The sequence below is a fragment of the Pseudonaja textilis genome, chromosome 7, assembly GCF_049901715.1.
Source record: "Pseudonaja textilis isolate UNSWEBS1 chromosome 7, rPseTex1.2, whole genome shotgun sequence".
In the NCBI taxonomy this organism is placed as follows: Eukaryota; Metazoa; Chordata; class Lepidosauria; order Squamata; family Elapidae; genus Pseudonaja; species Pseudonaja textilis.
The window spans coordinates 12,227,090-12,254,386 of record NC_141996.1 but is presented as its reverse complement, the minus strand read 5'-3'; the positions used below and the strand labels follow the sequence as shown (position 1 = coordinate 12,254,386).

Sequence of the window (27,297 nt, the reverse complement as noted above, 5' to 3'; positions counted from 1 at the left end):
ATGGTTTTAAGTCAAGGACTACCTGTATTTGATTCCAGCCTATTGTACTATTGTATAGAACCTAGGAATTTTACTTCATAAAATGTGCTCTATGGCTTACCATGTTGTACAAACCCAGGCTATCATAGCTTATTTAGCAAACTGTGGTTAAACAAACCACGTTGAAAAGGTTTGTTATTTTACAGAAGCCACATTGATCTTCAGTATCAAACGCTTGCCTTATCTCCTTTCCATACAGCTGGAAAGAGTGTTTTGGAAAGTTTTAGGTTTTATTTGGGCAAACTCCAACTGGACACATCAAGTGGCACTCTGATAACCCAGCTGACTAATTATCGTAATTTCAGTAAATGATGGCACCTAAAAGTTATGTATTTTGCTATTGTGCTTTGATGGATTTGGGGCTTACATGACATATGAAACCAGCCATTGTGATTTGTAAACCATGATTTATAGCTTAATTTATTAAAACCAGACTGCTGTTACTGGCTCATCATGCACACAGTGCAAATATGGCTTACTGCCACATTTGAGGGCATCAAATCAAGACACCCTGACAAACTGTGATAAACTAAGAACTGATGTAGAAGAAACCTGTTCTCATGGAAGGAAAGGGGCTTAACAGGGAATTGAAGCCTGTGGTTTAAGGTAATGAGAATACAGTCGTGAGATTTTAATCCCCATGATTAAACAAGCAGATGTCTAATGGTGTTATAGTGTCTTTGCTACTCAGCAGTAAGCTCATTTCTTCTGAGTAAAGAAATCTTTAGTCAGGAGCCTCCAATGGGGTTGGGGTCAAAAATAGTTGAGTTGCAGCCACAGCCGCACATTTGAAACCATTTGCCTTTTTTTACATGCTGAATATAAAAATGGGCAGGACTTGGATTGTTACAGAATCCCTCTTTGCATAGGCAGCCTCTGGTATGCCCAAGACATGCAAAGGATGGGGAAGGTGAGGATTCAGAAGAGCAGAACAACTGAGACAGATACCCAAATGGGCCGAATAAGGGAAAACAGGGAACTCATTGGATTAAGGGCAGAAATGTATTTTTGGGAGAGCATCACTTCTTTATTATGAGTGGCGCATTGGCCTAGAGGTGGAGCTCTCGCCTCACAATCAGGAGGCTGTGAGTTCGCTCCTAAGTAGAGGCAGATATTTCTCTCTCTCTGGGCACAGTGAGTATATATCTGCTGAACAAAACACCGCACTGGCAACAGGAAGGGCATCCAGCCAGTAAACATTCAGTTCCATTCAGTTGCCCACACTCCACCCTGCAAGGGATTATGGGGTCATTAAAAGGAGATCATCACCTTCTTTATTACCTTGTTTGTGGGGGGGGGGGGAAGGCTTTTGCCAAAAGGACGGGGAACCAGGGGATGGAGAGATAGGGGCTCTACTTAGCATTTGGGGGAGAGGGACACTGCCATGAGTAAAGCTGTGATGACAACCTATGGGCAGAGCCATAAGCTGCTCTTTCCCTTCGGTTTGGAAGAGAAAATTCCTTATTTCTGTTATGCCAGGTAAAGCCTCTGTCAAGGTGTAAATTTATCCCTCTGCTCTTGCCTGGATATGACAGAAAACTTTTTTTTTTTAAATACTATTTCAAGAAGGCATTTGTTCTCTACCTAGTATCCTACTTGACAATTTTTCTATTTGAATCATTATAAAATGTCCTGTCAGCTGATAGGGTTTCTACTTTATTTCTCCTTCATGTCAAGATTTTGATGAATGCTTTTTCTATAGGATGAGTGGTGGGTTTTTTTTTTTTAATGGATTCAGTCATTCCCAACTCAGTTATTCGCCTATCTATTTCCTTAATCATCAAACACACACAAAGTAAAGGCATTTATTACAAATTATTTTAGCTGGTGTGCAAAACTATAGAAATTTTCTGTAGGGATTTGCAGGAAACCTGTATATGATTAATATGATCTCATGCAGATGCAAATAGGATGCTTTTATCTATTACTTTTAAAAACAGGAGCAAGACTACAAATATCTTTTTTCTATTTCGGGGCAAAAACAAACACCAAAACTCCAAAAAAAAACCAAACCTAAACCTTCAAGACTGTCTAAATTATTCTTTTTTTTTCCTGTTCCCAACAATTGTCTGATCCTCCTCAGGAAGGCTTTCCTTAGTTTTGTAAGAATAAATGTTCCTATCTTCTTACCACAAGATTTATTTAAAAATATAGTTAATTGATTCATTGCAGCATTCAAATATAATATAGGATTCGATTCATTGATTTGATTTTTTTTTTACCAGTCAATCTTGGCTACTTACATTCTCCACAGTATACGTAATTTACATAATGTAACAATAACTAAATCACAGGTAAAATTACACAATTAGGTATCATCCAAAGTTATAAAAAAGATGGCATCATTTATATACTAAAGGGCTATTAACACCCCTTTTTAAAATAATTTACGGGAGCCTAACAAAGTAGGAGGTGGTCAGGTTTGGTGAAGACACGCAATTTCATCCCTTGGGCATTACCTCAGAAAAACAAAATGGGAGACCCCTTGTAGATTTTCCTAGAAGCTGTGAATCAGGTAGGTTAAAGCTGAGTGCAGGTGACAAATATGGGTGCCAGGCATTGTTGCTTGGGCTTGCTTTTTTTTTTCCATGTAATTTTTTTATACGTGGGGTAAGTAAGTTTCGAATGTTTGAACTTTTAAGTATTGAAGGTGAGTGCACCTGATATTGTGTTTGTGTTTTAGATACTCAGAGAATCAAATAAATTAGCTGAAATGGAAGAGCCCCCTTTGCTACCAGGAGAAACTATTAAAGACATGGGTAAGTGCAGCTGTTTGTATTTTCTCGCCAAAAAAACATTGCAAGAGCTGTGGAGAGTCTCCATTTGACCTCAAGTAGTCCTCAACGTATGACCACAATTGAGCTCCAAATCTCCATTGCTAAGCAAGACAGCTATTAAGTGACTTTTGCCCCATTTTATGGGCTTCCTGGCTGCAGTTGTTAAGTGAATCATTGCAGTCGTTAAAGCTAGTAACGTGGATGTTATGTGAATCGGGTTTCCCATTGACTTTGCTTGTCAGAAGATCACAAAAGGGGATCACATGACCCCGGGACACTGCAACTGTTATAAGTTCATGCCAGTTGCCAAAGGATGCTGCAATGGTCATAAGTGTGAAAAATGGTCATAAATAACTTTTTAGTGCCATTGTAACTTTGAATGGTCACTCAGTGAACTGTTATAAATAAAGGACTACCTCCGTACCTGAATAAAAAGCAAGCATGGTAGTCCTTGACTTACAACCATTCATTCAGTGACTGCACTTTCAGTGGCACTGAAAAGAGAGTTTTATGACAGTTTTTCACATTTATGACAGTTGCAGTATCCATACAGTCACATGATCTTTAGGAATCATTAGATAGATGATAGATAGATAGATAGATAGATAGATAGATAGATAGATAGATAGATGGATGGATGGATGGATGGATGGATGGATGGATGGATGGATGGATGGATGGATAGATAGATAGATAGATAGATAGATAGATAGATAGATAGATAGATAGATGATAGACAGACAGATAGATCGATAGATCGATAGATAAGTAGGTAGGTTGGCAGGCAGGCAGGCAGGCAGGCAGACATGGTAGATCTAAGATAGGTAGATAAATAGATAGAGACAGATATGGTAGGTAGGTAGGTAGACATGGTAGGTAGGTAGGTGGATATGATAGGTAGGAAGGTTGGTTGGTAGGTAGGTAGGTGGGTAGATAGGTAGATAGATAGATAGATAGATAGATAGATAGATAGATAGATAGATAGATAGATAGATGATAGATACTGATATATAGACAGAGAGACAGACAAGGTAGGTTGATTGGTAGGCAGGCAGACAGACAGATAAATAGACAGACAAATATGTTAGGTAGGTAAGATAGATAGACAGGTAGACAGACACAGAGGTAGGTAGACAGGCAGACAGCTGTGGTAGGTAGGTAGGCAGACAGACAAATAGACAGTCCAACACTTACATATCAGCATCTGCTTTCAGTGTGTATCAGTGGAAGGAACCAAAATACCTCAATGCTAACACACAGAAGTCCAAATACCAATGATGTGTCAGTGTGTACTGGCCAACCTTCCACATAGTTGCTTACATTTTATTCAGGCATACTCATATTCCTTAAAATCTATCCTCTTCCAAATTACAGGGAGTCCTTGATTCACAATCACAATTGAACCCAAGGTTTCTGTTGCTAAGTGAAACATTTCAGTGGATTATGCTCCGCTTTAGAACCTTCCTTGCCTCAGATGTTTGCACAGAAGCGAATCACTGCAGTTAAGTTAGTATCACGGTTGTTAAGTGAATCTGGCTTCCCCATTGTTTTTGCTTATCAGAAAGTCACAAAAAAAAGGTGAACACATGACTCCAGAACACTCATAAATAAATGTGTCCAATTTTGATTATGTGTTAACCTAAGGAGTGATAACAGATAGTAGAGATAAGATAGGACTAGAAAACTGGTAAAGCAAATGAAACGGAGTGGCTGGGCCTGTTTGTCAGAGGAATTCCTGCTGGAAATATTTGGCTTCAAGTCTTTGTTTATCTGAATTCAGCTTCTAGCTGCGCATGGGGCTCATTAAAATAACTTTGCGGGAAAGTTTAAAGGTTAAGCATTTTGTCAGAGATTCCAGGGGAAATAATGTCAAACTCTGTGCCTCTCTCATTCTCAAATTTGTCCATAAAACAATCACGTCAGGCCATATTTATTTGTTCCTGCCACAAAGTTTAAAATCCTTTGTCATTCTCCCACATATTTCTCCATACAAGACTGCAGAAGTAGGAAGGATAAATTCTTTTTGTTTTCTTCGTCGGAAGGCATAAATCCAGAATTACTCTTTCACCTTAGAAAAGCAGGAGGGGTGGGGGGAGAGAGATTTTAAACCTTATGGCAGTGGTTCCCTATGGAAATATTTATAATACTTTAAATATTTTTATCATTTCTTTCCTAGCAAAAGATGTTACTCATATCTGCCCGTTTACCGGAGGTATTCGAGGAACTTTGACAGTTACAAATTATAGACTGTATTTTAAAAGCATGGAAAGGGTAAGGCTTAATAAATTGCCTTTTTTAAAAACTTTTTCTTGTTTTTGATAGATACTCAGCTCTTATTTGAAGGGAGGCCACAGCTCAGTACATGCCATGATGGAATCTTTTGCCTTTCGAAGTGGAGTTGAAAAAATCTCACATTCTTATTTGTTAAGCGATTACACCACATAGCCTTCAACATGAAATAATCAGAACTGAAAATTTTTTATTGTTCAACAAATACTTAGATGCAGAATTTCTTTTTATCTAACATTATAGTGAACTTTGCATGAACAAATCAAGCAATTTTATGCTTGTATTATCGACATCCTACATTTTAATTAATGTTGGTAGAATATTCCTTTCTCTTTATTTCCAGTACTCTTAACTCACTGTTTCTCAACCATGGTGATTTAAAAGTCGATGAACTTCAAATCCCAGAATTCCCCAGCCAGCTATTCTGGTTGGAAAATTCTGGGAGTTGAAGTCCACCCATCTTCAAGGTTGAGAAATACTGCACTTAGTCATTGTTTCTTAATTTTTTTAAAAATCTCAGAATCTCTTTCTATTTTTAAAAATTACCAAGGAGATTCTCAATCATCTTGGTTATGGTTGCCCCAAAGGTGCTTTTTTCCAAAAGGCAATTGGACTTTATTTATTTTTTTAAACGTGTCACTTCTCATCCAAGAAGCTTTTTCAGAACTGAAGAAGGAAAAAACCAAGAAAGTCCAGTTGCCTTTTGAAAAAATCACCATTGGGACAATCTTTGCCCCTACCATTTCTCCTGGTTGTTTGATGAGATTTTAATATTGGGTTATTTTTCAATGTTAGGTTGGCAAATAATTTTGATTTTGAGGACTGCAGAGAGAGCCTTGGGGATTGCTCGGGATCCTAGGACCATACTTTTAAGAAACGCTACCCTAAGTTAACTAAATAATAGAATGTCAATTGTTTTTAATTGATATTGTATAAATATTATTCTGTTGAAACAATACATTGTATCAGCATTTACAACTATATAATGAAAAACGGGGAGAGAAAAACTCACCTGTGAAAACATTGGAGAGACATTGCCAGCAGCGTAGATAAATGTAGGCTAAATGAACCAGGGCTTGTACTGGATATTCATCAACTTCAAATATTCATTAGGAGTGTAAAGCATTTTAGATTCAGTCTCCAAAGAGCAAGTTTGTTATTTCTTGCACAGTGATGGCAAAATTTATGACTGCCATAAGAAGGAACAAAACAAAGCTGTAATATTCATGTTTCTATACCATGCATGGAACAAAAAGCCACTTTGAAAATTACATTTTCTCATAGCTTGTATTTTTATAGACAGTTATCGTGTGTTGAAATGGACACAGCGCTGGTGAAACTTTTTAGCACTGAGTGCTGAAATGGGAGCACGTGTGCACGGGGGAGCATCGAAAACTGGAAGAGCAGTTCTTTGCACATGCGGGAGTGCCGGAAATTGGAAGAGCTGAGCTTCTGATTTGCAGTGTGCGCGTGCGTGCCGGAACGTGCTCTTCTACTTTCTAGCTCCCTCACGCATGTGAAGACTACCTGACTGGCACACATGCGCGCACCGGAACCCAGAAGAGCAACGGGAGACGGCTGACGTGCCCGGAGAGATGACTCTGCATGCCACTTTCAGCATGCGTGCCATAGGTTCACCATCACAGGACTATAACAAGGGAAATATATTTTGTGCTGAATAGCCATTTAGTCTTGGATTAAGCATGGGGAGGTCCAAGTTTATCCACTCTTAGTTGCGGAAATTTCATGAGTGATTTTGGCCAGTTTTTCTCTCTCAGACCACCATATTTCACAGGGAAACTTGTTTTGGTGGTAAAATGAAAGATTCAATATAATACGCTTTGACTCCTCTGAGGAATGGTGAAATATAAAGGTAATAAGGATCTATATAGTGTCTAATGCATTCATCTTAAAGGTATCCTCAGCTTTCTGAATGTGTTTGTAAGCTTATTGCATGGCTAAGTATCAAAAAATCAAATCCTTATCTCTGTTAGCTCTGTCCAACAATAATTCTTTGGTTTGGATGCTCTATTAATAAATTTCCATTTTCTGCAGAACCCTCCATTTGTTCTAGATGGCCCTCTTGGAGTGATTAACAGAGTGGAGAAAATAGGAGGAGCTTCTAGTCGTGGTGAAAATTCATACGGCCTAGAAATTATGTGCAAGGTAAACTAGTCTATCAAGAATGGGAAGATACTGAGTTCATGATCCATAGAATGTAATGGCTATGGCTTATAAGACTTCAGTAAAGCATGCTGACAGAAAATTCATATAATCATAAAATGTAAGTGTTGTAAATGACTCCAAAGATCATTTAATCCATTCCCCTGTTCAATTGAAGAATGGACTATTCTGATTTTATGTTTTAAAGTATAATAATTTTAGATGAGGTTCATTGACGTTAAACCTTTTTTTGAGTCTGGAGGCCATTGTCGCCTACATTCATGATTGAATGAAAAGTTAAATTTCAGTGAGAGGTTAGTGGGGAATAAAAGTCACATCTTCTTTCCCATCCAAGTTTGTGGCTTCTTTGAAAACTGTTCATGGACACCAGATGAAGAATCCCAGTTCAAAGTGATAGACTTGTGGTTTTGCCTCTTACAAAGTAATTTTCCTCCTCTCCATGGCATAACACAGAGGAATTTGGCACAGTGGTGGGATTCAGTTTTTTTTACTACCAGTTCTGTGGGCATGGCTTGGTGGGTGGTGTGCAAGGGAAGGATACTATAAAATTGTTGTGGTTCACTGGTAGCTGGTGCAGACGGCAGAGGTATCAGACAGTGAGGACAAAAGGGAACCTGGGAGTCTGGAGAGGACTCAGACGAGGGTCCTACATCTGATGCAGAGATGGGGCAGGACCATCTGAGAATGGGGTGCTGCCTTCAAGCCTTTGGAGTCTGGCAGCAGTGAAGCAGAGGACCCAGGGGAGCCTGTTCCCAGTGCGCGTGTGCGCAGAGCTGCTAGAAGGTGAGAGCAGCTGAAGCAGAAGGGGCGACTCCGGATAAGGCTAGAAGATGATTGCCCCTACCATAAGGGATAAAAGTCAGTCCTCAATGACGAAGAGCTTTGCAGGAAGCAAAGCAGTTCAGTAATCTCCGAATCATTTGTGAAGCTCTCTACTCTGGTCGGTTTTTTTCTGGGTTTTTGGTTCGGTTTATGTTAGCCTTAATTGGACTTCTGTTTCTTGGCAGCCTTCAACAGCACTGAAAAGCGTGCTCTTATCTGGAGAAACTCTGTCTAATTAGTTTTGGCTGAGAATGCAAGTAATTCCCAGCGTTGCATTAAAAAAGGTTTTACTTTTAAATTCAGTTTGTGTTTTATTAAGTTTGATGAAGCCTGGGTCAGAACAAAAATCTCCAGTCAGAGGTGGGATTTGCTGGTTCTCCAAACTACTCAAAATTTCCACTACCGGTTCTCCAGAACTGGTCAGAACCTGCTGAATACCACCTCTGATTTGGCAGCAATTGGTAAAGTCATTTCTCGGCAAATTGATCATTATGGTATGTTAATAGGCTTCTGGGTAAGGCCTCGTTTTTCCCCTTACATTCTGTAGGATGTCCGGAATCTTCGGTTCGCTCATAGACCTGAAGGTCGCACGAGAAGAGCCATATTTGAGAACTTGACAAAGTATGCATTTCCAATGTCCAATCACTTGGTGAGTATTTTTTTTGCTAATCTAACAACCATCTTCTTTTCCAAGGTATCCAGGCAGTCCTCAACTTGCAACCACAATTGAGCCCAAATTTCCATTGCTAAGCAATACAATTGTTAAATGAGGGCTCCTTGGTCCTCTCTGAACTTGCTTGTTCTCTTGCAGACGTTTCATTACCCTAGCTAGGTAACATCATCAGTGCAATTTTTAAGTGAGTTTTCCTCATTTTACCTTTCTTTCCACAGTTGTTAAGTGAATCCCTGGAGCTTTAAGTCAGTAACACAGTTGTTATGTGAATCTGGCTTCCCCATTGTTAGGAGTTGGTGATCACATGATCCCAGGACTCTACAACTGTCATAAATTCATGCCAGTAGCCAAGTGTCCAAATTTTAATCACGTGGTGGTGATAATATTACAACAGTCGTGTGAAAAAGTCATACGTCACTGTTTTCAGCGCCATTGTAACTTTGAACTGTCACTAAAGGAATGATTGTAAATTGAGGGCTACCTATACACTGTGGTTGTAGGAAGAAAATGCAAGAAAGTGAAGGGATGTTGATCTGAGTGGGGGTTATTAGCTTCTTGAACTCAAGTTAGTCTAAAAGCAAGGCTGTAATGCTTCCATGTTGCAAAAGAAGGCAACTCAGAGTTGAATCACAATGTTCAAATATTTTTATTTCCCCATAAATGCTAGGATTAGTCACTTTTCCCATAATTGATGGGGGGATATGTGTGTCAAACATTCCTTTATTTTAAAAACAGCCTGAAAGGGTAAAGAAACCTTTGGATTGTGTTCGACTACTTTTGACCTGAGGGAAAGATCCATGAGGTCTTCTCAGGCAATAATACTGAAGTTTTGCCACTGTGTTCCTCCAGGATGTTTTTTCAACTTCCCCTTGTATTCCACAGCTCTAAGTTTTCCTACTGAACTTCCATTAAAATACAGATTTGATCTTAAACTGCTTGGCTTTAAGATCAATCAAGGTTGGATATGCGCTACAACCATAATAACAATGTCTCAAACATGTTTTTTCAAAAGAAAACTGGACTGTTTTTTTCTTCCATTTTGAGGAAGAAGAAGATATTTTGCTTCTCACGTAAGAAACTTCATCAGTGATATAGCTTCAGTGAACCCCTTGAAAGTGCAAATCCAACATGAGTTCACGGGAGTTCAAAATGTCTCCACATATAGTAATAGCACTTAGACTTATATACCACTTTACAGTGCTTTACAGCCCTCTCTAAGCAGTCTTACAGAGTCAGCATATTCCCCCCAACAATCTGGGTCCTCATTTTACCCACCTTGGAAGGATGGAAGGCTGAGCCAACCTTGAGCCTGGTGAGATTCAAACTGCCAAATTGCAGGCAGCCAGCAGGCAGCAGAAGTAGCCTGCAGTACTGCACTTTAACCACTCCACCACCACAGCTCATATATGATTTTAAGGGTATTTCTCTATACTGAAAACTATTTTTAAAGAGTGAAATTGATATGCCTGTACCCAGACATATAAAAGTGATCCCAGCCAGAAACAGAGTGCATTTCGTCTCTATTGCCCAGGCACAGTCATTTGATACTATAACACACATGCATGAATATAGGATTTATGTATGACATTTGAAGCATCCAGGTGGTATTCAGCCGGTTCTGACCAATTCTAGAGAACTGGTAGGGGAAATTTTGAGTAGTTCAGAGAATCGGCAAATACCACCTCTGACTGGCCCCGCCCCATCTATTCTCTGCCTCCCGAGTCCCAGCTCATTGACTGGGTCTTCTTTTGTTGCCCTGCACAGGAGAACGGAGCTGGAAAGCAGGTTAGTGGGGTGGGCTGGGAAATGGGGATTTTACAGTATCCTTCCCCTGCCACGCCCACCAAGCCACACCATACCCACCAAGCCATGCCCACAGAACTTGTAGTAAAAAAAAATTGAATGCCACCATTGAACTGCAAGCATGTTGGGACCTGTGCTACTCTTCGATTTGTGAACTTTTTTTCCTAATCGAGAAGATCCTTTGCAGACTCCTTCTCTTGATGAAGCAAACCAGAAAGTGGGCAGTGAAGATTTATGTGCCATGGCATGCATCAAAGTTTAGGAGGGTTTGAGCCTTATTCATTGTTGCGCATTAATCTAAATGGGAATCGTTGATTGTTCCCTAGTTATAGATCCCCACAATTAGCATTAAGTTCCATGTCATTCTAAACAAACAAAACAGCATCTGAGACCATCGCTTATATAGATGGCAATCCTGTGCAAAACTAAGAAACTGAAATGCAGTTCTATGATGCTGCCTTGAAAAATGGTTCCTATTAACTTTCTTCTTAAGAACTATTTATTTTTTCCCTATCATTTTCTTGGCACTTTCATAGATCAGAAAATAAAGGAATGTGGAGAAATGTATATTGATTTACTTAATTTACACATTCTGGGGCTCTCTGCCTTTCTTTTATGCTTTTATTAAGGTACACAAACAAAAAAGGTTGCATAGGAATAGTTATTTGAAATGGAAAATGCATTGCTAAAGAATCTCTCCATTTTTTAAGCCTCTGTTCGCTTTTGAGTATAAAGAAGTTTTCCCAGAAAATGGCTGGAATGTTTATGATCCCATTCTGGAGTACAGGAGACAGGTGAGTCTCACTATCCCAGGTCTGACTTTCAAATGTTTTGCTCTCTAGCAAACTAGCTTATTGCAAATCTGCTGGCTGGAAGACCTTCTAATGCAGTGCTTGGGAATTCTGGGAGTTGAAGTTCACACATCTTAAAGCGGCAAAGGTTGAGAAACGTTCTAATGGGATAATCAAATAAAAACAATTCCCACGTAAGTGTGTCTGGGCTAGATTATTCTAAATCACAGCATATCACGTGATTATCCAGGAAAAGCTGCAGTAATGATGGTGCATCTGCAGAATGACCAGTGCTGCAGAGGACATAAAACATTTTTTGTGGATCAAAAAAATAAATACGAGGCCACCTTGTATATTTACAAAGCAATCTGCTGCCTTTATAGCAGAAGGTGATTTCCTCCCTCCATCTAGGTGGCTAATTAAAAATCTAGAAGTAAAACTGGTAGAAAGAGAAATCTCTGTGAAGTAGATAGTGAAATGGATTTGATTTGTCCAAGTTTTTGCAAATATCCAATTTCTAGATATTGGTATCGGGAGAGAGGATCTCCTCTCCTCCCCTCCCTTCCCCTCTCCTTTCTGCCTTTCTCTCTCCCCTCCCTTCTCCTCTCCTCTCTCCCTTCTCCTCTAATTTCTGCCCTCTCCTCTCCTCCCTTTTCCCCTCTCCCCTCCCTTGTCCCCCTCTTCTCCTCTCTCCTCTCATCTCTGCCTTCTCCTCTCATTTCTCCCCTCTCCTCTCCTCCCTCCTCTCTCCTCTCCTCTTCCCTTTTCCCCTTCCTTCACCTCTCTCCTCTCCTCTCTGCCTTCTCTAATTTCTTCCTCCCCTCCCCTCCCTTCTCCTCTCCTCTCCCCTCCCTTCTCCCTTCTCCTTGCATCTCTCCTCTCCTCTCTGCCTTCTCTAATTTCTTCCTCTCCTCTCCTCCCCTCCCTTGCATCTCTCCTCTCCTCTCTGCCTTCTCCCCTCATTTCTCCCCTCCCCTTCCCTCTGAAAAATCTCCTGAACAGCTTCTCTTTCCTGCGTAGGGCATTCCTAATGAAAGTTGGAGGATGACTAGCATCAATGAGCAGTATGAGCTTTGTGATACCTATCCTGCCCTTCTGGTAGTTCCAGCCAATATTCCAGATGAGGAGTTGAAGAAAGTGGCTGCATTCCGGTCAAGGGGCCGTATCCCTGTAAGTATGGCACTCGCAGTCTGCAGATTGGTGTCTCCCAAAGGTGTTGGGCCGCATCCTTCACCAAGTAGATTTTTCACGGGGTGGGAAAGACCAGTAAGAATCATTTTACAATTTAGGGACATTATCCATCCCAGCAGCAGGAATTCTTCAGTGGTTTAATTCAGAACAATTAAATATTAGACCCACAATATCAGTTATCTTCTTGATCCACTCTTGCTTTTCCCTCCCATTCTTGTCTTCTACCAGGTCCTGTCATGGATTCACCCAGAAAGCCAAGCCACCATCACTCGCTGCAGCCAGCCAATGGTTGGAGTCAGTGGCAAGAGGAGCAAAGAAGATGAAAAGTATCTTCAGGCTATCATGGATTCCAATGCCCAGTCCCACAAAATACTCATCTTTGATGCCAGGCCAAGTGTGAACGCAGTAGCTAATAAGGTTGGACTGTCATACCTTTGGCAGCAAGTATTTCAGCCCATTCCCACTGAGCAGTTTCCAGTACTGATAGTACTGGAAATCAAGTACTGATAGTACTTAATTTAAAACTGCAGTTGAGGCCAACATTACTGTGGCTAAGTGTGACATTTGCTAAGTGAATTTTGCTCCATTTCTTGCCACAGTTGTTAAGTGTATCAGTTGTTAAATTAATAGCATGGTTGTCCCAAGGGTGCTTTTTTCAAGAGGCAACTAGAATATCTTGGTGTTTTTTTCTTTGAAGATATTTCACTTCTCATCCAAGAAGCTTTTTCAGCTCTAACTGGATGGAGGGGAATGGAACAATTTATATTCCTTGCAGGCAGCTGGCCATTTGCATTGTTTTAGAGAGTTGTGGAGGTTTATCTGTGTTCTCAGGATCACCTGGGTGGTGTAAATGTGGGTGAAGCCTTCTTGGAATTGTTGAAAGGACTGTGTTGTAGACTGGAGACAGATGATGTCTGTTGAGGGAGGACTGTTCAGTTTTGACAAAGATGGCCTCTTTGACCCCTCTTTCAAACCAGCGGTCCTCTCTGTCCAACAATGTGGACTTTGCCGCCTTCAAAAGAGTGACCTTTGTCTTTTAAATGCAGACGGACTGCTGAATCTAGTCCTGATGGGTTTGTTCTGCTATGTTGTGCCATGCACTTATGAAGTGATTGTTTTGTTTCCCCCAATGACCTGGATGACGGAGAATATCCATAGACAGCACGGTTTCTTAAATGCATGGTTCTTAAATGAAACTGGCTTCCTCCATTGACTTTGCTTGTCAGAAGCTCACAAAAGGTGATCACATGACCCCAGGACACTGCAACCGACATAAATACATGCTGGTTGCCAAGCGTCCGAATTTTGATCCTGTTACCATGGGAATGCTACAACACTCGTGTGAAAAGCAGTCATAAGTCATTCTTTTCAATGCTGTTGTAACTTCCAGCGGCCACTAAATAAATGGTTGTAAGTCGAGGATTACCTGTACTCTGCTTCTCCTCACCTCGAAGTAACACCCTCAAGTAGGTAGGATTCAAAGAATAGAACGTCATTTCAGTCTTCGCAATTGTGGCAGGAGATGGTTGTTGGAAGAAATTTCCATCTGGTTCAGTTCCAAGTGGTGAGAAAGACACTGGAAACATGGAGGCTGATTGGAAAGATGGTTTATTTTATTGATGAACAGGAGTTTGGGTTTGAGGTCCTGGGCAGCTGACCACATGGAGTTGAGAGAGAGAGAGGTATTTATACCCTCTCTTGGGCTTTGAACTTGAACTTCCTGTTCCTGTGCAAGAATGTATTGTATTGGTTGCTGTCAGACTCCAATGGGCAAATCGTAGGAGTTTGCCTGAAATAAGTTTGGTTGAACCTTGCTGGGTGGTGCAAAGTCCTTAGACTTTGCAGTGCAGTGAGCCCTGCTGCTAGATAATCCTATAATGTCCTGGAGGGTTATGTCTTAATCCCATCACCCTGGAGCTGAAGGTCTTTTGTCTTGTAGATAGGTTGGCCCAGTCCTTCTCAATAGGCACCAAATATCTGCTGGGGGCAGGGAGCTGTAGCACTGAGTTTCTGTCTTTAGAAACATGTTTCTCCGTGAGGGAAAATATAATAAGCCTTTTTAATATTTCCTAAAATATTTCATTCTTCTAAGAGGGATGGGTGCTAATTTTCCACACGGTGTGTGTGTTGTGGCCCACCGGCAGCTGGCGGAGCTAGCAGGAGAGTCGGACAGTAGTGAGGAGATTGGGGAGGAACCTGGGCCAGTCCTGGAGGCTGAGGAAGGCTCAGATGACAGCTTTGTATCAGAGGCAGAGATGGGGCCAGGGCAGGCTGGTAGTCATCAGCTGCCTTTGGGCTCAGACAACAGTGAGGCAGGGGAGCTTCTGGAACCAGTTCCCAGCCTGCACATGCACAGAGCTGCCAAAAGGAAGGCACAATTAAGAACTCAGGGTTGATGTGGGAGTAAAGTCACAGGTGAACAATGAATGGCCCCTCCCATCAGGATTAAAAGAGAAGCAAAAAGGAAAGGGGGCTTTTGCAGGAAGCAACTTGCTTGTTCATTCATCTGTTCATTCCAGCCTTGTGAAGATTTGTCTGTATAGCCCAGCCCTTCCCTGTCAACACTGAATGTGGAATTTTACCAGGCAGCGTTCCAGGATTGATAAAGGTCTGAGCTAATTAGTATACCTTCGTAAAACTGTTCGCCAAGCCGTTGGCTGACTGTGAATGAAATAAATTCACATCAATGTAATAAAAGAGGTTGGGACTCAGAATTGACTTAGTGCTTTTTGGGGAGGCCTAGGACAGAACAGTATGGCTGTGCAGCCAGCGATGTCAAGTTTGCACTTCTGAAATCTTAGCTGGCCCCAAACAGCTCCCATATTCATTATCTTTGCAGGCTAAAGGAGGAGGCTATGAAAGTGAGGACGCCTATCAGAATGCCGAATTGGTTTTCCTGGACATCCATAATATCCACGTCATGAGAGAATCACTGAGGAAACTGAAAGAGATTATATATCCTAACATAGAAGAGACACACTGGCTGTCGAATTTGGAATCCACTCATTGGTTGGAGCATATCAAGGTCGGTTGATGGGTATTCTGTATCTGTCTATATTCAGCTGCAGAGTCCATTGGGACTGGATGTCCTAGAAAGGCCATAAAATAAATAAAAGGCATTGTGATTGTGTGTCATTGGCATGGATTCATAGCAGCTGTTCCTACTTGCACCAAGACATATTCCTTGTGTGTCTAGTCGCACTTGGCCAATAAAGAATTATGTCCTGTTCTACTCTACTCTACTCTACTCTACTCGTAAAGATTTTCCACCATCCAGGAACAGAGTCTGCATTTCATACTTGTTGGCTGTAGTGATAATTTTCCCGTTGCAACGTTCCCTTCCTTCTTATGAATAGCTGCTAATTAGAGCTCTGAGATATTGGCTCATATCTGTTCTCGGTCCAAACAGAAAAAAGGACACCTGACATGTATTCCAGAAAGAGATCTTATTTTCAAATGAAGCTGGCACTTCTGATGATGTGGTTCTTGTTCACTTTCTCTCACTTTCGCACTGAAGAGGGTTAGTAGTTTGTCTGACTTGTAAAGAAAGAAGAGAATAAGTTTGTTGAGCATGACACTTTCGCCAGAAGAGAGTTGGACTGAGGACAGGAGAGGGCAAAATAGAACTTGTGCAGGACTTTCCAAACTTGGTAACTTTAAGGCTTGTGGGCTTCAACTTCCAGAATCCCAGACAAGGAACAAAGGGAGGAAACAAGGAGAGATTCAACCTAGAAATAAGGAGAAATTTTCTGACAATGAGAACAATCAACCAATGGAACAGACATTGCCTTCAGAATTTGTGGGAGCTTCATCCCTGGAGGCTTTCAAGAAGAGACTGGACAGCCACTTGTCAGAAATGGTATAGATTCTCCTGCTTGAGCAGAGGGTTGGACTAGATGACCTACAAGATCCCTTCCAATTCTGTTATTCTAATTCCCCAGCCCGCATAAACTGTATAAAAGGTTAGAACAATAAATACAGATCTTAACTTTAGAAATTCAGTTGTGTCAATATAGCCAATGAATGACTGAGGATCGGAGCTAAAATGTTTTACAACTGTAGCTTCTGTCAACTTATTCTAGCAAAGGCAATGTGACCTGAGATGATTAGCAGGAAGAGATTTTTATTAATGTTTGCACAGGATCCATCAAGCAAATTCATGCTATTCACTGATTGACATAAGTATTTGCATTACATAAAATGCAGGGACTTAAAAAGCTGTAAGTGAAAAGTTACAGATGAATTGATTTATCTTTGTCCTTTGTTTTCCACATGACTCATTTCTTTGTCCTTTGCATCTACGTGACTGGGTCTACTTTCTAATAGAACTGATTTATGTTTCTCTACAAGAAAACAGTTGGGACAATCTCTTAAAATTGGGAGGGATAGTGCCCTCAGATTACACTGTCTTTGCTAGAACAGGTGACGGAAACTACAGTTGTAAAACATTTTAGCTTCAGTCCTTTGTCGTTCATTGGCTACGTTCACACACAATGATTGAACAAGGTCGCTTAGATTTGGCAATGGATGTTCATAATTTGCAAATATTGGTTTTAACATTATTGGTTCGCTTTTTTTAAAAAAAGGTGGGTATATTGCGCTGACTCACTCTGTTTGGTACTTCAACATGGTATGCAAAGCCAAAACATAGTTTGATACCATAACTAGATTAAATGTGTGATGTAAAGCCATTAACTTATGTAATTGAACGTAGCTATGGTTTTGTTGGGACTATTCCAAGGATACCTAATAATGGATGGATTCTTCTATTCAGTTCCAATGGCATTGTGATGGCCCAGGCGTGGCACAAAAGCAACAGAGCCAAATAACTGGTCTAACTCCTCTTTATTGCTCCAACTTTGCCCCCAGATGTCCCCACTTTTACTACAAGTCCTGGAGCAAAGCTCTCACATGCATCTTCAGCTGCCTCTGGCTGTGAGTAGTCCAGTAAGTGGGGTTAGCCAAACAGTAACCAGGGCCAGCAGTCTAATAAGCCAGGTTAGCCAAACAGTAACCAGCGCAATAATTTCAGTGAAGCAGGCAAACCAGGCAAACCCCACAAGACAGAGTACAGTAATCTTTAGGCATCAGCAAGCGCACATGAGGCTCCACAGATTCCATGCTCGTTCCTGACAAATGCCCCTCTCACCTGCACCTCCTTACATCTCAGGCCCCAGGTGTGCCTTGTAAAGGGGGGCAGGACACTCTCCTCCCTCGTAGCCAGTTCAGTCTGTGTTGTTCTTGCCTTCTCTCTTCTCTCCGTGCTCTTGGATCAGGAGGGGGTGGTCCATGCTTTTTGCCTGAGCTCTGCCTCTCCTGCTCCTCCCTGTCAGCAAGCCTTTCGAATACTGAAAAGCCCTGCCTGGACTGACTCTGCCCTTCCCCAGTTTCCTCCAAGGCCAACGGAGCTGCCCTCTCAATCTCTGTCGGCTCTTGTTCCAGCTCATCTTCCCCCACAGATTCAGACTCCAACGGGGGCATGACAGGCATAAACTAGAAATTGCGAACGGCCTTGGATTATAGCAAATACCATCCAAAATATATAAGTGGCAAAAAAAATGCCTTTCCTGATTTATTTTATGATTAAGCATGAGTACAGTGTGTTGTGTGTTAAAATCATAGGTAATCAATCGTAGGTAAGCCTTAATAAATAAATTTGTATATATATTCTATGGAATATAACAGAACTTCGAGAATAAAAGATGGTTACCTTCTTATGGAATACATGCATCAACATGAAGGTATGGAAAAACATATTAAAATATATTAAAAAAACATATTAAAATATTAAAATAAAATCCCTTGCTGATCTTTCTATACTGCTCCCAACATGCAGACATATTAACTTGGGCCTTTTTAAGGTGAGGGTGAATGGATGGAGTCCGATTGCCCTCAAGACTGCTTCTATTGGGGATAAAAAGCACAATCGCATAATGCCTTCTTTTTTTTTAACCCAGCTGATTCTCGCTGGAGCTCTTCGGATTGCTGACAAGGTGGAATCAGGGAAGACTTCTGTAATTGTACATTGTAGTGACGGTTGGGACCGTACCGCTCAGCTCACCTCTCTGGCTATGCTCATGTTAGACGGCTATTACAGGACAATACGAGGCTTCCAGGTGTTGATAGAGAAAGAATGGTTGAGTTTCGGGCACAGATTCCAACTGGTGAGTGTGATTATGGTATTTTCTTGGTAGAACATCAATGAATTTTGAAACACAGTTCTTTAACAGCAGAAAGAGAGGAAACCATTTTCCTTGTTTTCCTCTTAAATCGTTTCCAGGAAAGCCACGGTGAGAGTTTTTTGGTGCACTGGTTCACAGTTAGAATTTTGTTGAATTCTTGTGCTGAACATTTATACATAGGCCCAGAGGTGGTATTCAGCAGGTTCTCACCAGTTCTGGAGAACCAGTAGTGAAAATTGTGAGTAGTTTGGAGAACCAGCAAATACCATCTCTGACTGGCCCCGCCCCCCATCTATTCTCCGCCTCCCGAGTCCCAGCTGATCGGCTGGTTCTTCTTTTGTTGCCCTGCACAGGAGAATGGAGCTGGAAAGGAGGTTAGTGGGCTGGCCACACCAAGCCATGCTCACAGAACCAGTAATAAAATTTTTTGAATCCCACCACTGCATAGGCCATCTTCTCTGTTGAGAATGCAGTATTTGTTTTCTTTATCTATTTCTTTGCATTTGGCCCATTACCTGATCTTGTATACAAACATACAAGTAGAATTCTGCATCTCAAAATGCCGATCCTTGATTTAAGATTGTGAATAGGCATTTAGAAACTGACTTGAGGTTTGCTGATCGTCACTCAGACATAAATGCAAGAGATTAGAAAAATTCCACAGCTTACTGTGGAAGAATAGAGTGCAATAGTTTTGGTGAGTCGATGCCAAAGTCTTTGACAACTATTGAAAACCAAAAAATGATTTTTTTTTCTTCAATCTAAACTCTCACAGACTTCCATAGCTGGAAAAAGTGAAGAAGAGGACAATCAAAATAAACAAGGGCCTTGAATGCTTTTCTTATAAATATTTTCAATGTGTGGAGGGTGAAGGATGTGTGTTTGTGTTTATTTTCACGGTTATGGTCATGATGTGCACGGAAGATGGTGTTTGATTTGGTTGTACGAGGTGCAATGACAATAAAGTAAAACTTATAAGGAAAAGCTAGGATGTGTGTAACTGTAAGATAGGAAAAAGACGAAAGATGTCGGGAAATTATACATAGCACGGAGAAAAAAGAACAGCATGGAGTTTTCTCATCAGGCAAAACTTTTAGACAGTATCCAGTGGAACCAAATAGAAGATTTAAAGCGTTTTTTCAAACAGTATGTAATTTGCATGTAGAATTCATTCATTTTTGGTGTGATTATTTCTAGGTGTAATTGATAACAGGGATGATTCTAAAAGTAAATTGGATAAATTGGTGGGGATGAGTCTATCAAGAGCTATCTTGATAGGGTCAACATCAACACTCAATGTGGAAGATTCTTGTTACTTGAAGATGGGGGTCGGCACGCTTAAAATACCAATTTTGGATAAATAACATGGAAGAGAATGATGTGTTTTCTCCTTTAGGAGAACTTTAGGAGGCTCTAGTTGCTGGATTCAGATGGAATTTGCCTAATTAAAGATACAGAGTGTCCTTAACTTCATGTTATTGGATGAGGATGCAGGGTGAAAATGTTTACACTCGTAAGAAATCCTCAGTGAACTTTAAATGAGCAGGGTGGAGAGAGAGAGAGAGAAATAAAAAAAATTGCTCTTTAATTGTTCTTCAGGCTGCAAATCAGGAATTGGGGCTCCACCTGCAGGCCTGTTAAGTTGCTTGCTTTGGTTCTCTATGAAGTGGGTAATTAATTGTCGTAGGTTGGTGTCACTATGTCTGTGTGTTTTGCCTTCTCCCTTTTTCTTGTTTACTTTCAGAGGGTTGGCCATGGGGACAAAAACCACGCAGATGCTGACCGATCTCCTGTTTTCCTACAATTTGTGGACTGTGTCTGGCAAATGACAAGACAGGTATATTTTGTGGACTGCAAAGAACCCCAGAAATAATATTCCTCCCTTTTTGTTGTCGAGCCAATATGAAGTCGATGTGTCACGCATTATTTGTAGCAAGGGCCAATAGGTTCAGTTCTCTAAAAAAAATACCTCCGTAGGCAATAAGCCTTGATAAACTCAGTGGGTCTCTGAGTCCTGAACATATTCTCCATTTGTATAGATGGTCCTCAACTTTACGATCACTGTTGAACCCAAAATTTATATTGCTAAGTAAGACATTTGTTAAGTGAGTTTTGGACCAGTTAAAAAAAAAATTCTTGCCACCTTTGTTAAGTGAGTCACTGCAGTTCTTAAACTGGTAAAAGGGATTGTTAAGTGAATCTGGTTTTCCCGATTGACTTCGCTTATCAGAAGGTCACAAAAGTGAATCCCATGACTCCGGGACACCACAACCGTCATAAATATGAACCAGCTGTCAAGCATCCGAATGTAAATCACGTGACCATGGAGATGCTGCAAAGGTCATTAAGTGTGAAAAATGGTCATAAGTCACTTCTTTCAATGTCATTGTAACTTCAAACGGTCACTAAATGAACTGTTGTAAGTGAAGGTCTACCTATATCCGTGGTGGCGAACCGATGGCAGAGCCATTTGTGTGGACACACAAGCCTCAGTCAAACTTACCCGCACTGCACATGCACGCGCCTCCCAGCTGATTTTTGGCCCATTTGAGGCCGTTTTCGCCCTCCTGGAGGCTCGAGAGAAACCACTGCAGCCTCGGGAGGCTGAAAAAACAGGCCTGTTTCAGCACTTCCGGTATTTCCAAAATGGACACATTTATTTTGCCTCCCGAGGCGACAAAGGCTTTTGTCGAGCCTCTGGGAGGGTGAAAACGGCCTCAAACGGGCCAAAAAATCAGCTGGCAGGAAAATTGTTCTTTCAAAGATCATGTGGGAAATACCCAGTGTAAACCTACTGCAATGTTTTTCCTTTCCTCCCTCCAAGTTTCCCACAGCTTTTGAATTCAACGAGTTCTTCCTGATCACCATCCTTGACCATCTCTACAGCTGTCTCTTTGGGACCTTCCTGTGGAACAGTGAGCAGCAGAGAGTGAAAGAGGTGACCAACCATAACAGTTCTTTTTTTAAAAAATAATTTTCCTTACTCATTTATATATATACTTTTTTTAAACATTTTTTTTTAAATTAAGTTATAAAGTATTATAAGATATAAAATAAATAAAAGAGCAGTGAGGAGGAAGAGGAAAGGCATCCGGTTTTGTTCACCACATTATAAAAAAGATGTTGAGACTCTAGAAAAAGTACAGAGAAGAGCAACCAAGGATGATTAGGGGACTGGAAGCTAAAACATATGAAGAACCATTAGAGGAACTGGGCATGGCTAGTCTAGGGAAGAGAAGTACCAGGGGAGAAATGATAGCGATCTTCCAATATTTGAGGGGCTGCCACAGAGAGGAAAGGATCAATCTATTTTCTAAAGCACCCGAAGGCCAGACAAGGAATAATGGATGGAAACTGAACAAGGAGAAATGTAACCTGGAAATAAGGAGAAACTTTCTGACAGTGACAACAATCAACCAATGGAACAGCTTGCCCTCAGAAGTTGTGGGAGCACCATCACTGGAGACTTTCAAGAAGAGATTGGACTGCCATATGTCAGAAATGGTGTAGGGTCTCCCGCTTGGGCAGGGGGTTGGACTAGATGACCTATAAGGTCCCTTCCAACTCTGATTATCTATTATCTGTTATCTGAAAGAGAAGTGAGGAAAGGTAGGAAAAGAAAATTAAAAGCATTGACTTCCGACTCTTTCTGTTGCAGTAGAATAAGGCATTTGCATCAAATCACAGCGTTTTGTTTTTCCATAATATCAACAAGTCATTTCTGTAAAGATCTATCCATCTAATGTTGTAAAACCCAAAGTCAAAGTTCAATTCTTTTCCAAATCAAGCATGAAGTTCAGAAGCGGCTTCCATGTGGAAACAAAAGTACTTGTGCTCTTTTCTTTCATCAGAGTAGTCAGTTTTGCCATTTCCACCAACTCTGTCAACTTCTGCATCCATTCTTCCATGGTAGGTATCGAAGTGTCTTTCCATTTTTGCCCATACAATAGTCTTGCTGCTGTCCACATGTATAGTAACGAAGTTCCAATTTTTTTCTCCAGTTCTTTTTCCATTAGTCCCAAAAGGAAAAATTCTGGTTTCATTTCTACCTCCATTTTCAGAATTTTTGGTATTAGGATAAGAATCATACTCCACATTTATATATTTTTTTTTTGCTTTATCACATGTCCCATCATAGATGATAAAAAAAATCTCTATTTTTACACTTCCAACATCCATTTGACATGCCTTTATAGATAGCTTATCTGGTGTTAAGTACCAATACATCATCTTATAAAAGTTTCCTTTTAAATAAATTTTAAACCTTTCGTCCACGTCGTTTATATATACTTTTTGAAATGGAACAACATCCTTGTTCCTTACAGGGCCTTTCAGAAAAGACAGTATCACTCTGGTCCTACATCAACAGTCAGCTTGAAGACTTCAGCAACCCTCTGTATGCGAGTTACACCAATCATGTGTTGTATCCCGTGGCCAGCATGCGTCACCTAGAGCTTTGGATAGGATACTACATCCGGTGGAATCCTCGAATGAAACCACAGGTAAACCACAGATTCATGGAGATGAGAAAGGAGCCTTGGATCAAAATCAGATGTTTCTTGAGATTGCAATTACAGTTATGGACTGAGAATCTCCATAGACGTTCTGTCTCGAGAGTGAGCAAGATGTCATGCCTCTGTCGGATTCTGAATCCGAGGAGGAAGATGAACAGCTGACAGGGAGTGGGAGTGTGGTTCCGTTGGCTATGGAGGAAACTGGGAAAGAGCAAAGTCTGGCTGAGTAGAGCAGGGGAGAGGTAGAACAAGGGAGAGGGAGTTCAGAGGAAGTCCCAGACCAGACCCACCCCCTCTTCATTCTAGGGCACGAAGGGAAGAACGGAGAAGGGAGCAACTTGGGTTGCGTTGCTTATGGGGGAGGAAAGGGCCCTGAGTCCCTTCATTAGGCACACTTGGAAAGAGAGTTTAAAAGAGATGCAAGCTGAGTGTAGTGTCTGCTGGGAACAAATGTGAGTTTATCTTGTGTTGACTTTGGTTATCTGTGTTCCTAACCCAACCGTGTTGAATTACTGCCATTTCTTCATGTCTGGAATTCCTTCTCTTACCCTGCCGGACTAATTACCTCATCTTGCCCTGATTGGATTTATAGTTAAAGTTTTTGTTGACGTTTTGGACTTGAATCTCTATAGCCAAAGGCTGTTCCTGGGAGAGTTTTTCTCCAGCCCAGAAGGTAACCAGGACATTGGGGGCAAAGTTGGAGCTAATGAAAGAGCTCCTACTGATTATCTGACTGTGTTGCCTTTGTGCCATGCCCTGGTCATCACACAAGGTTTTTTTTTTTTAATTGTTTTGCCATTAGGAACCGGTCCACAATCGCTACAAAGAACTCCTCGCAAAACGAGCAGAACTTCAGAAAAAAGTAGAAGAGCTCCAGCGAGAAATCACCAACCGCTCCACTTCCTCCTCCGAGAGGGCCAGTTCCCCTGCACAGTGTGTTACGCCAGTCCAAACAATTGTATGACATCACGTGCCCCCATCTTCCAAAACCTGACGCTCTTCCTCAACACCTTCACGCATCCCCTGGCTGGCCTTGAGGGCAGCTGTAACCCAACACAGTGGGAAAGCAACAGATTGACGAAAAACTGGAGCAGGACTCTTGGGTGGTGGCGCCTTTTTCTAAGCTGTCTTGTGTCTAGACATTGTATTTATTATGGTCTACTTCTCCAGGGTATTTTATTACAGCTGTAACACAATAAGGTGGAATCTTTTTTTTTTTTTAAAGATCTCTTATATAATTAATTTTCTTGAGAGCTAATTAAGAAGAAACTAGCTGCATGGCATCTCAAGACCCAACTATAGGACCTTTACTAGTGAGTTAGCATTGATTTTTGCCATGGAGTGATGCACTTATACAGGGTCATACTTATTTCAAACCTCAGCCACCTGAATCCAGAGAGCCCGATAGGGACTTCTGATGTACACAGTGGGCTTTGCAGATTTTACGCTGCCCACTTACGAACGGCTCCATAAAACACAAAAGAGTTTGCGAGGGGAATGCAAGTCACCGTAATGAGTTGCATGCTAGGAAAGAAGGATATTCATTGCAATCGTGCATATGAAAATTATGCATTCTTGGCTTTTCTGACGCTTATCAGTGATAGGACTATTTTGTGGTGCCCCATTCTTACAGAAACATGACCTCCAAAGGGTGGGGGAGCAAGAACCCAAAATTTCTGAGGCAAATTACTTCACACAGGGAACAGCTCCACATAATCTTTCTAGTGGCGTTCATGTAAAGAGGAAAACCTTGAAGCCCTCCAGATGTGAGAACTCCTGAAAATCTCAGTAGATTCAGTAGCTGCAGGATGTTCAGTTGAGGTAAGGCCATTGCTGAAGATGCTGGAGATTGAAGTCATACATTTAGCCAACACCTACGTTGGGGAAAGGTAACTTAGAAGTATCTATGGGAGTAGGCCAAATGTCATCATTTAATGACCCCATAATCCCTTGCGGAGTGGAGTCGGGACAAGTGAATGGAGCTGAATGTTTACTGGCTGGATGCCCTTCCTGTCACCAATGCGGAGTTTGCAGCAGGGTGAGAATGTGTGTGCCGAGAGAGAAATATCAGCCTCTACCTAGGTTTGAACTCACAGCCTCCTGATTGTGAGGTGAGAGCTCCATCTCTAGGCCACCACACCACTCATATGGGAGGAGGCCAGATGTATCCATCTATTCTATCTCCGGTTGCTGTGATTTGTGGATCAGACAGTTAAACCATACATCATGGTAAACAAATCAAATGAGAATCCTCTTCATGCAGTGCTGCCAAAAAGGACCCAAATATAAATGATATTGTTTGATCACTGTTGATTGGGCGACTTAGGTTTGTAAATCATGATATATGATTTAGGATCCAATCTGGGTCGGTCAACCAAGACCAGAGGTTTAGTCTTCCAGCTTTTAAGATTTCTGCTGGAGTCTATCTTGCAGAGAACTCCTCCCTACCACAATATCCGTGTTCTAGTAGAAATTCTACACATTGTGGTAGAGGGAAGTTCCCTGAGGATAGGTCCCAATATGAGTTTGAAAGCCTGGAAGACTAACCCTTTGGTCTCGGTGACTTTGACCCAGATTGGATCCTGCAACGTTATCCTGGGGAACTTATATATAAGTGCTTGACTTACAACAGAAGAAGAGACTGGATAGTCACTTTCCTGAAATAGTGTGGGGTCTCCTACTTGAGCAGGGGGCTGGACTAGAAGACCTCCAAGGTCCCTTCCAGCTCTATTCCGATTCAAAGCCAGCAAATGATGACATGAATCCAGGACATTGCAACTGTTGTAAATGCATGGCTGGTTTCCAAGTGCCCCAATTCCAATCACGTTGACTGGGGGGATGCTGCAACATTCATAAATGTGAAGACTGGGTTGACTTTTCTCAGTGCTGTTGCAGCTTTGAATGGTCATTAAACAAATGTAAGTCAAGGACTACGTATATTAAGCTAATTTTTGGAGAGGATGGAGACAGCAGCCTTCCCTAGATATGGTGAAATACAATGCCCAGAATTCTCAAGCAGGATGCTCAAAGGGAAGGCTGAGAATTATAATCCTAATCCATATGGTGGGAGCCACGGAAGGCGAAGCTAATTTATACTTCCTACACCATCCTTGCCTCTGACTTCCCTTCAAGTTGTATTCCTACAATCTAACTTTGAATGTTTTTTGGGGGAAAGGGGGGGTGGAGAGATTAGCTAAGATCAAGGATGGCATCTGTACTGCAACTCCCAACAGTCTCATCCAGCATTGCCGACAGCCAGGATTGAATAGGTCTGTAGCCCGAGCATCTTGTATGTTTTCCAGTTACTTTGTAAAGCTTTTTGTATATTAAACTGGACTTTTAACAGCAGCTCCTTTGAGATGCTGGAGCTAGCAGGCAATTACAAGGATGTCCCAAACTTACAAAGTACAATATAACTTGCCTCCTTTTTGTCAAAGTACATAGTTCTTTTGTGTGTGTGTGTGAGAGAGAGACAGGACTGAGCTGTGTCTGGTGGACACAGAATTCAATGGGACAATAACATCAGACTGTGGATCGTTAGGCTTCAGAGGGGCTGCACTGCTTCTATAAGGACAAATATATCCAATATTCCAAAAAATTCAATCAGAATCCTCACAGGGGTATAGTCGATGACATATAATCTATTCCAGCATTTCCACTAAGGTAGAGGCAAGCCTTCTCTACAATCCTTAACTGTGTTAATTTGGGGATAGCTTTCTCCTTTATTTGTCTTAAACATGATTATTTGTCATGCATTGCCTTGAGGAGAGAGATGCTATGAACCAAAGATTAAAATGCCATTTTCTTGTTTGATAGCATACTGTATTTCACTCTCCGCTCCCCCCACCAAAGATAGGGGAAGGGTGGAAGAGACTGTCCCTTAACAAGATTTGACAAATGTGTTCTAATGCCATTTTAAACCGTTTATCCTATATTGCATAAAAATAAACCTCTATATGAACAAGCAAATACAGTACACAAAACATTTCTGAAGAGGAATACCAAATTATTCCTGACAAGTTACAGATAGAA

At 41.3% G+C, this 27,297-nt stretch overlaps 1 protein-coding gene across 1 annotated transcript in view; it reads left to right on the top strand.

The window, feature by feature from the left end:
* Positions 1–24,461, top strand: part of MTMR2 (myotubularin related protein 2) — a 37,490-nt gene extending 13,029 nt beyond the window's left edge. The window contains exons 3-15 of the mRNA XM_026706869.2: positions 2,723–2,798; positions 4,993–5,087; positions 7,161–7,271; positions 8,659–8,760; positions 11,298–11,381; positions 12,399–12,548; positions 12,798–12,986; positions 15,409–15,594; positions 18,527–18,733; positions 20,496–20,588; positions 21,576–21,689; positions 23,077–23,253; positions 24,068–24,461. Coding sequence (XP_026562654.1) covers positions 2,723–2,798; positions 4,993–5,087; positions 7,161–7,271; positions 8,659–8,760; positions 11,298–11,381; positions 12,399–12,548; positions 12,798–12,986; positions 15,409–15,594; positions 18,527–18,733; positions 20,496–20,588; positions 21,576–21,689; positions 23,077–23,253; positions 24,068–24,229 — 1,746 coding nt within the window. The 3' untranslated portion in view covers positions 24,230–24,461. The remainder of the gene's footprint in view (positions 1–2,722; positions 2,799–4,992; positions 5,088–7,160; positions 7,272–8,658; positions 8,761–11,297; positions 11,382–12,398; positions 12,549–12,797; positions 12,987–15,408; positions 15,595–18,526; positions 18,734–20,495; positions 20,589–21,575; positions 21,690–23,076; positions 23,254–24,067) is intronic.
* The last annotated feature ends 2,836 nt before the right edge of the window (positions 24,462–27,297 follow it).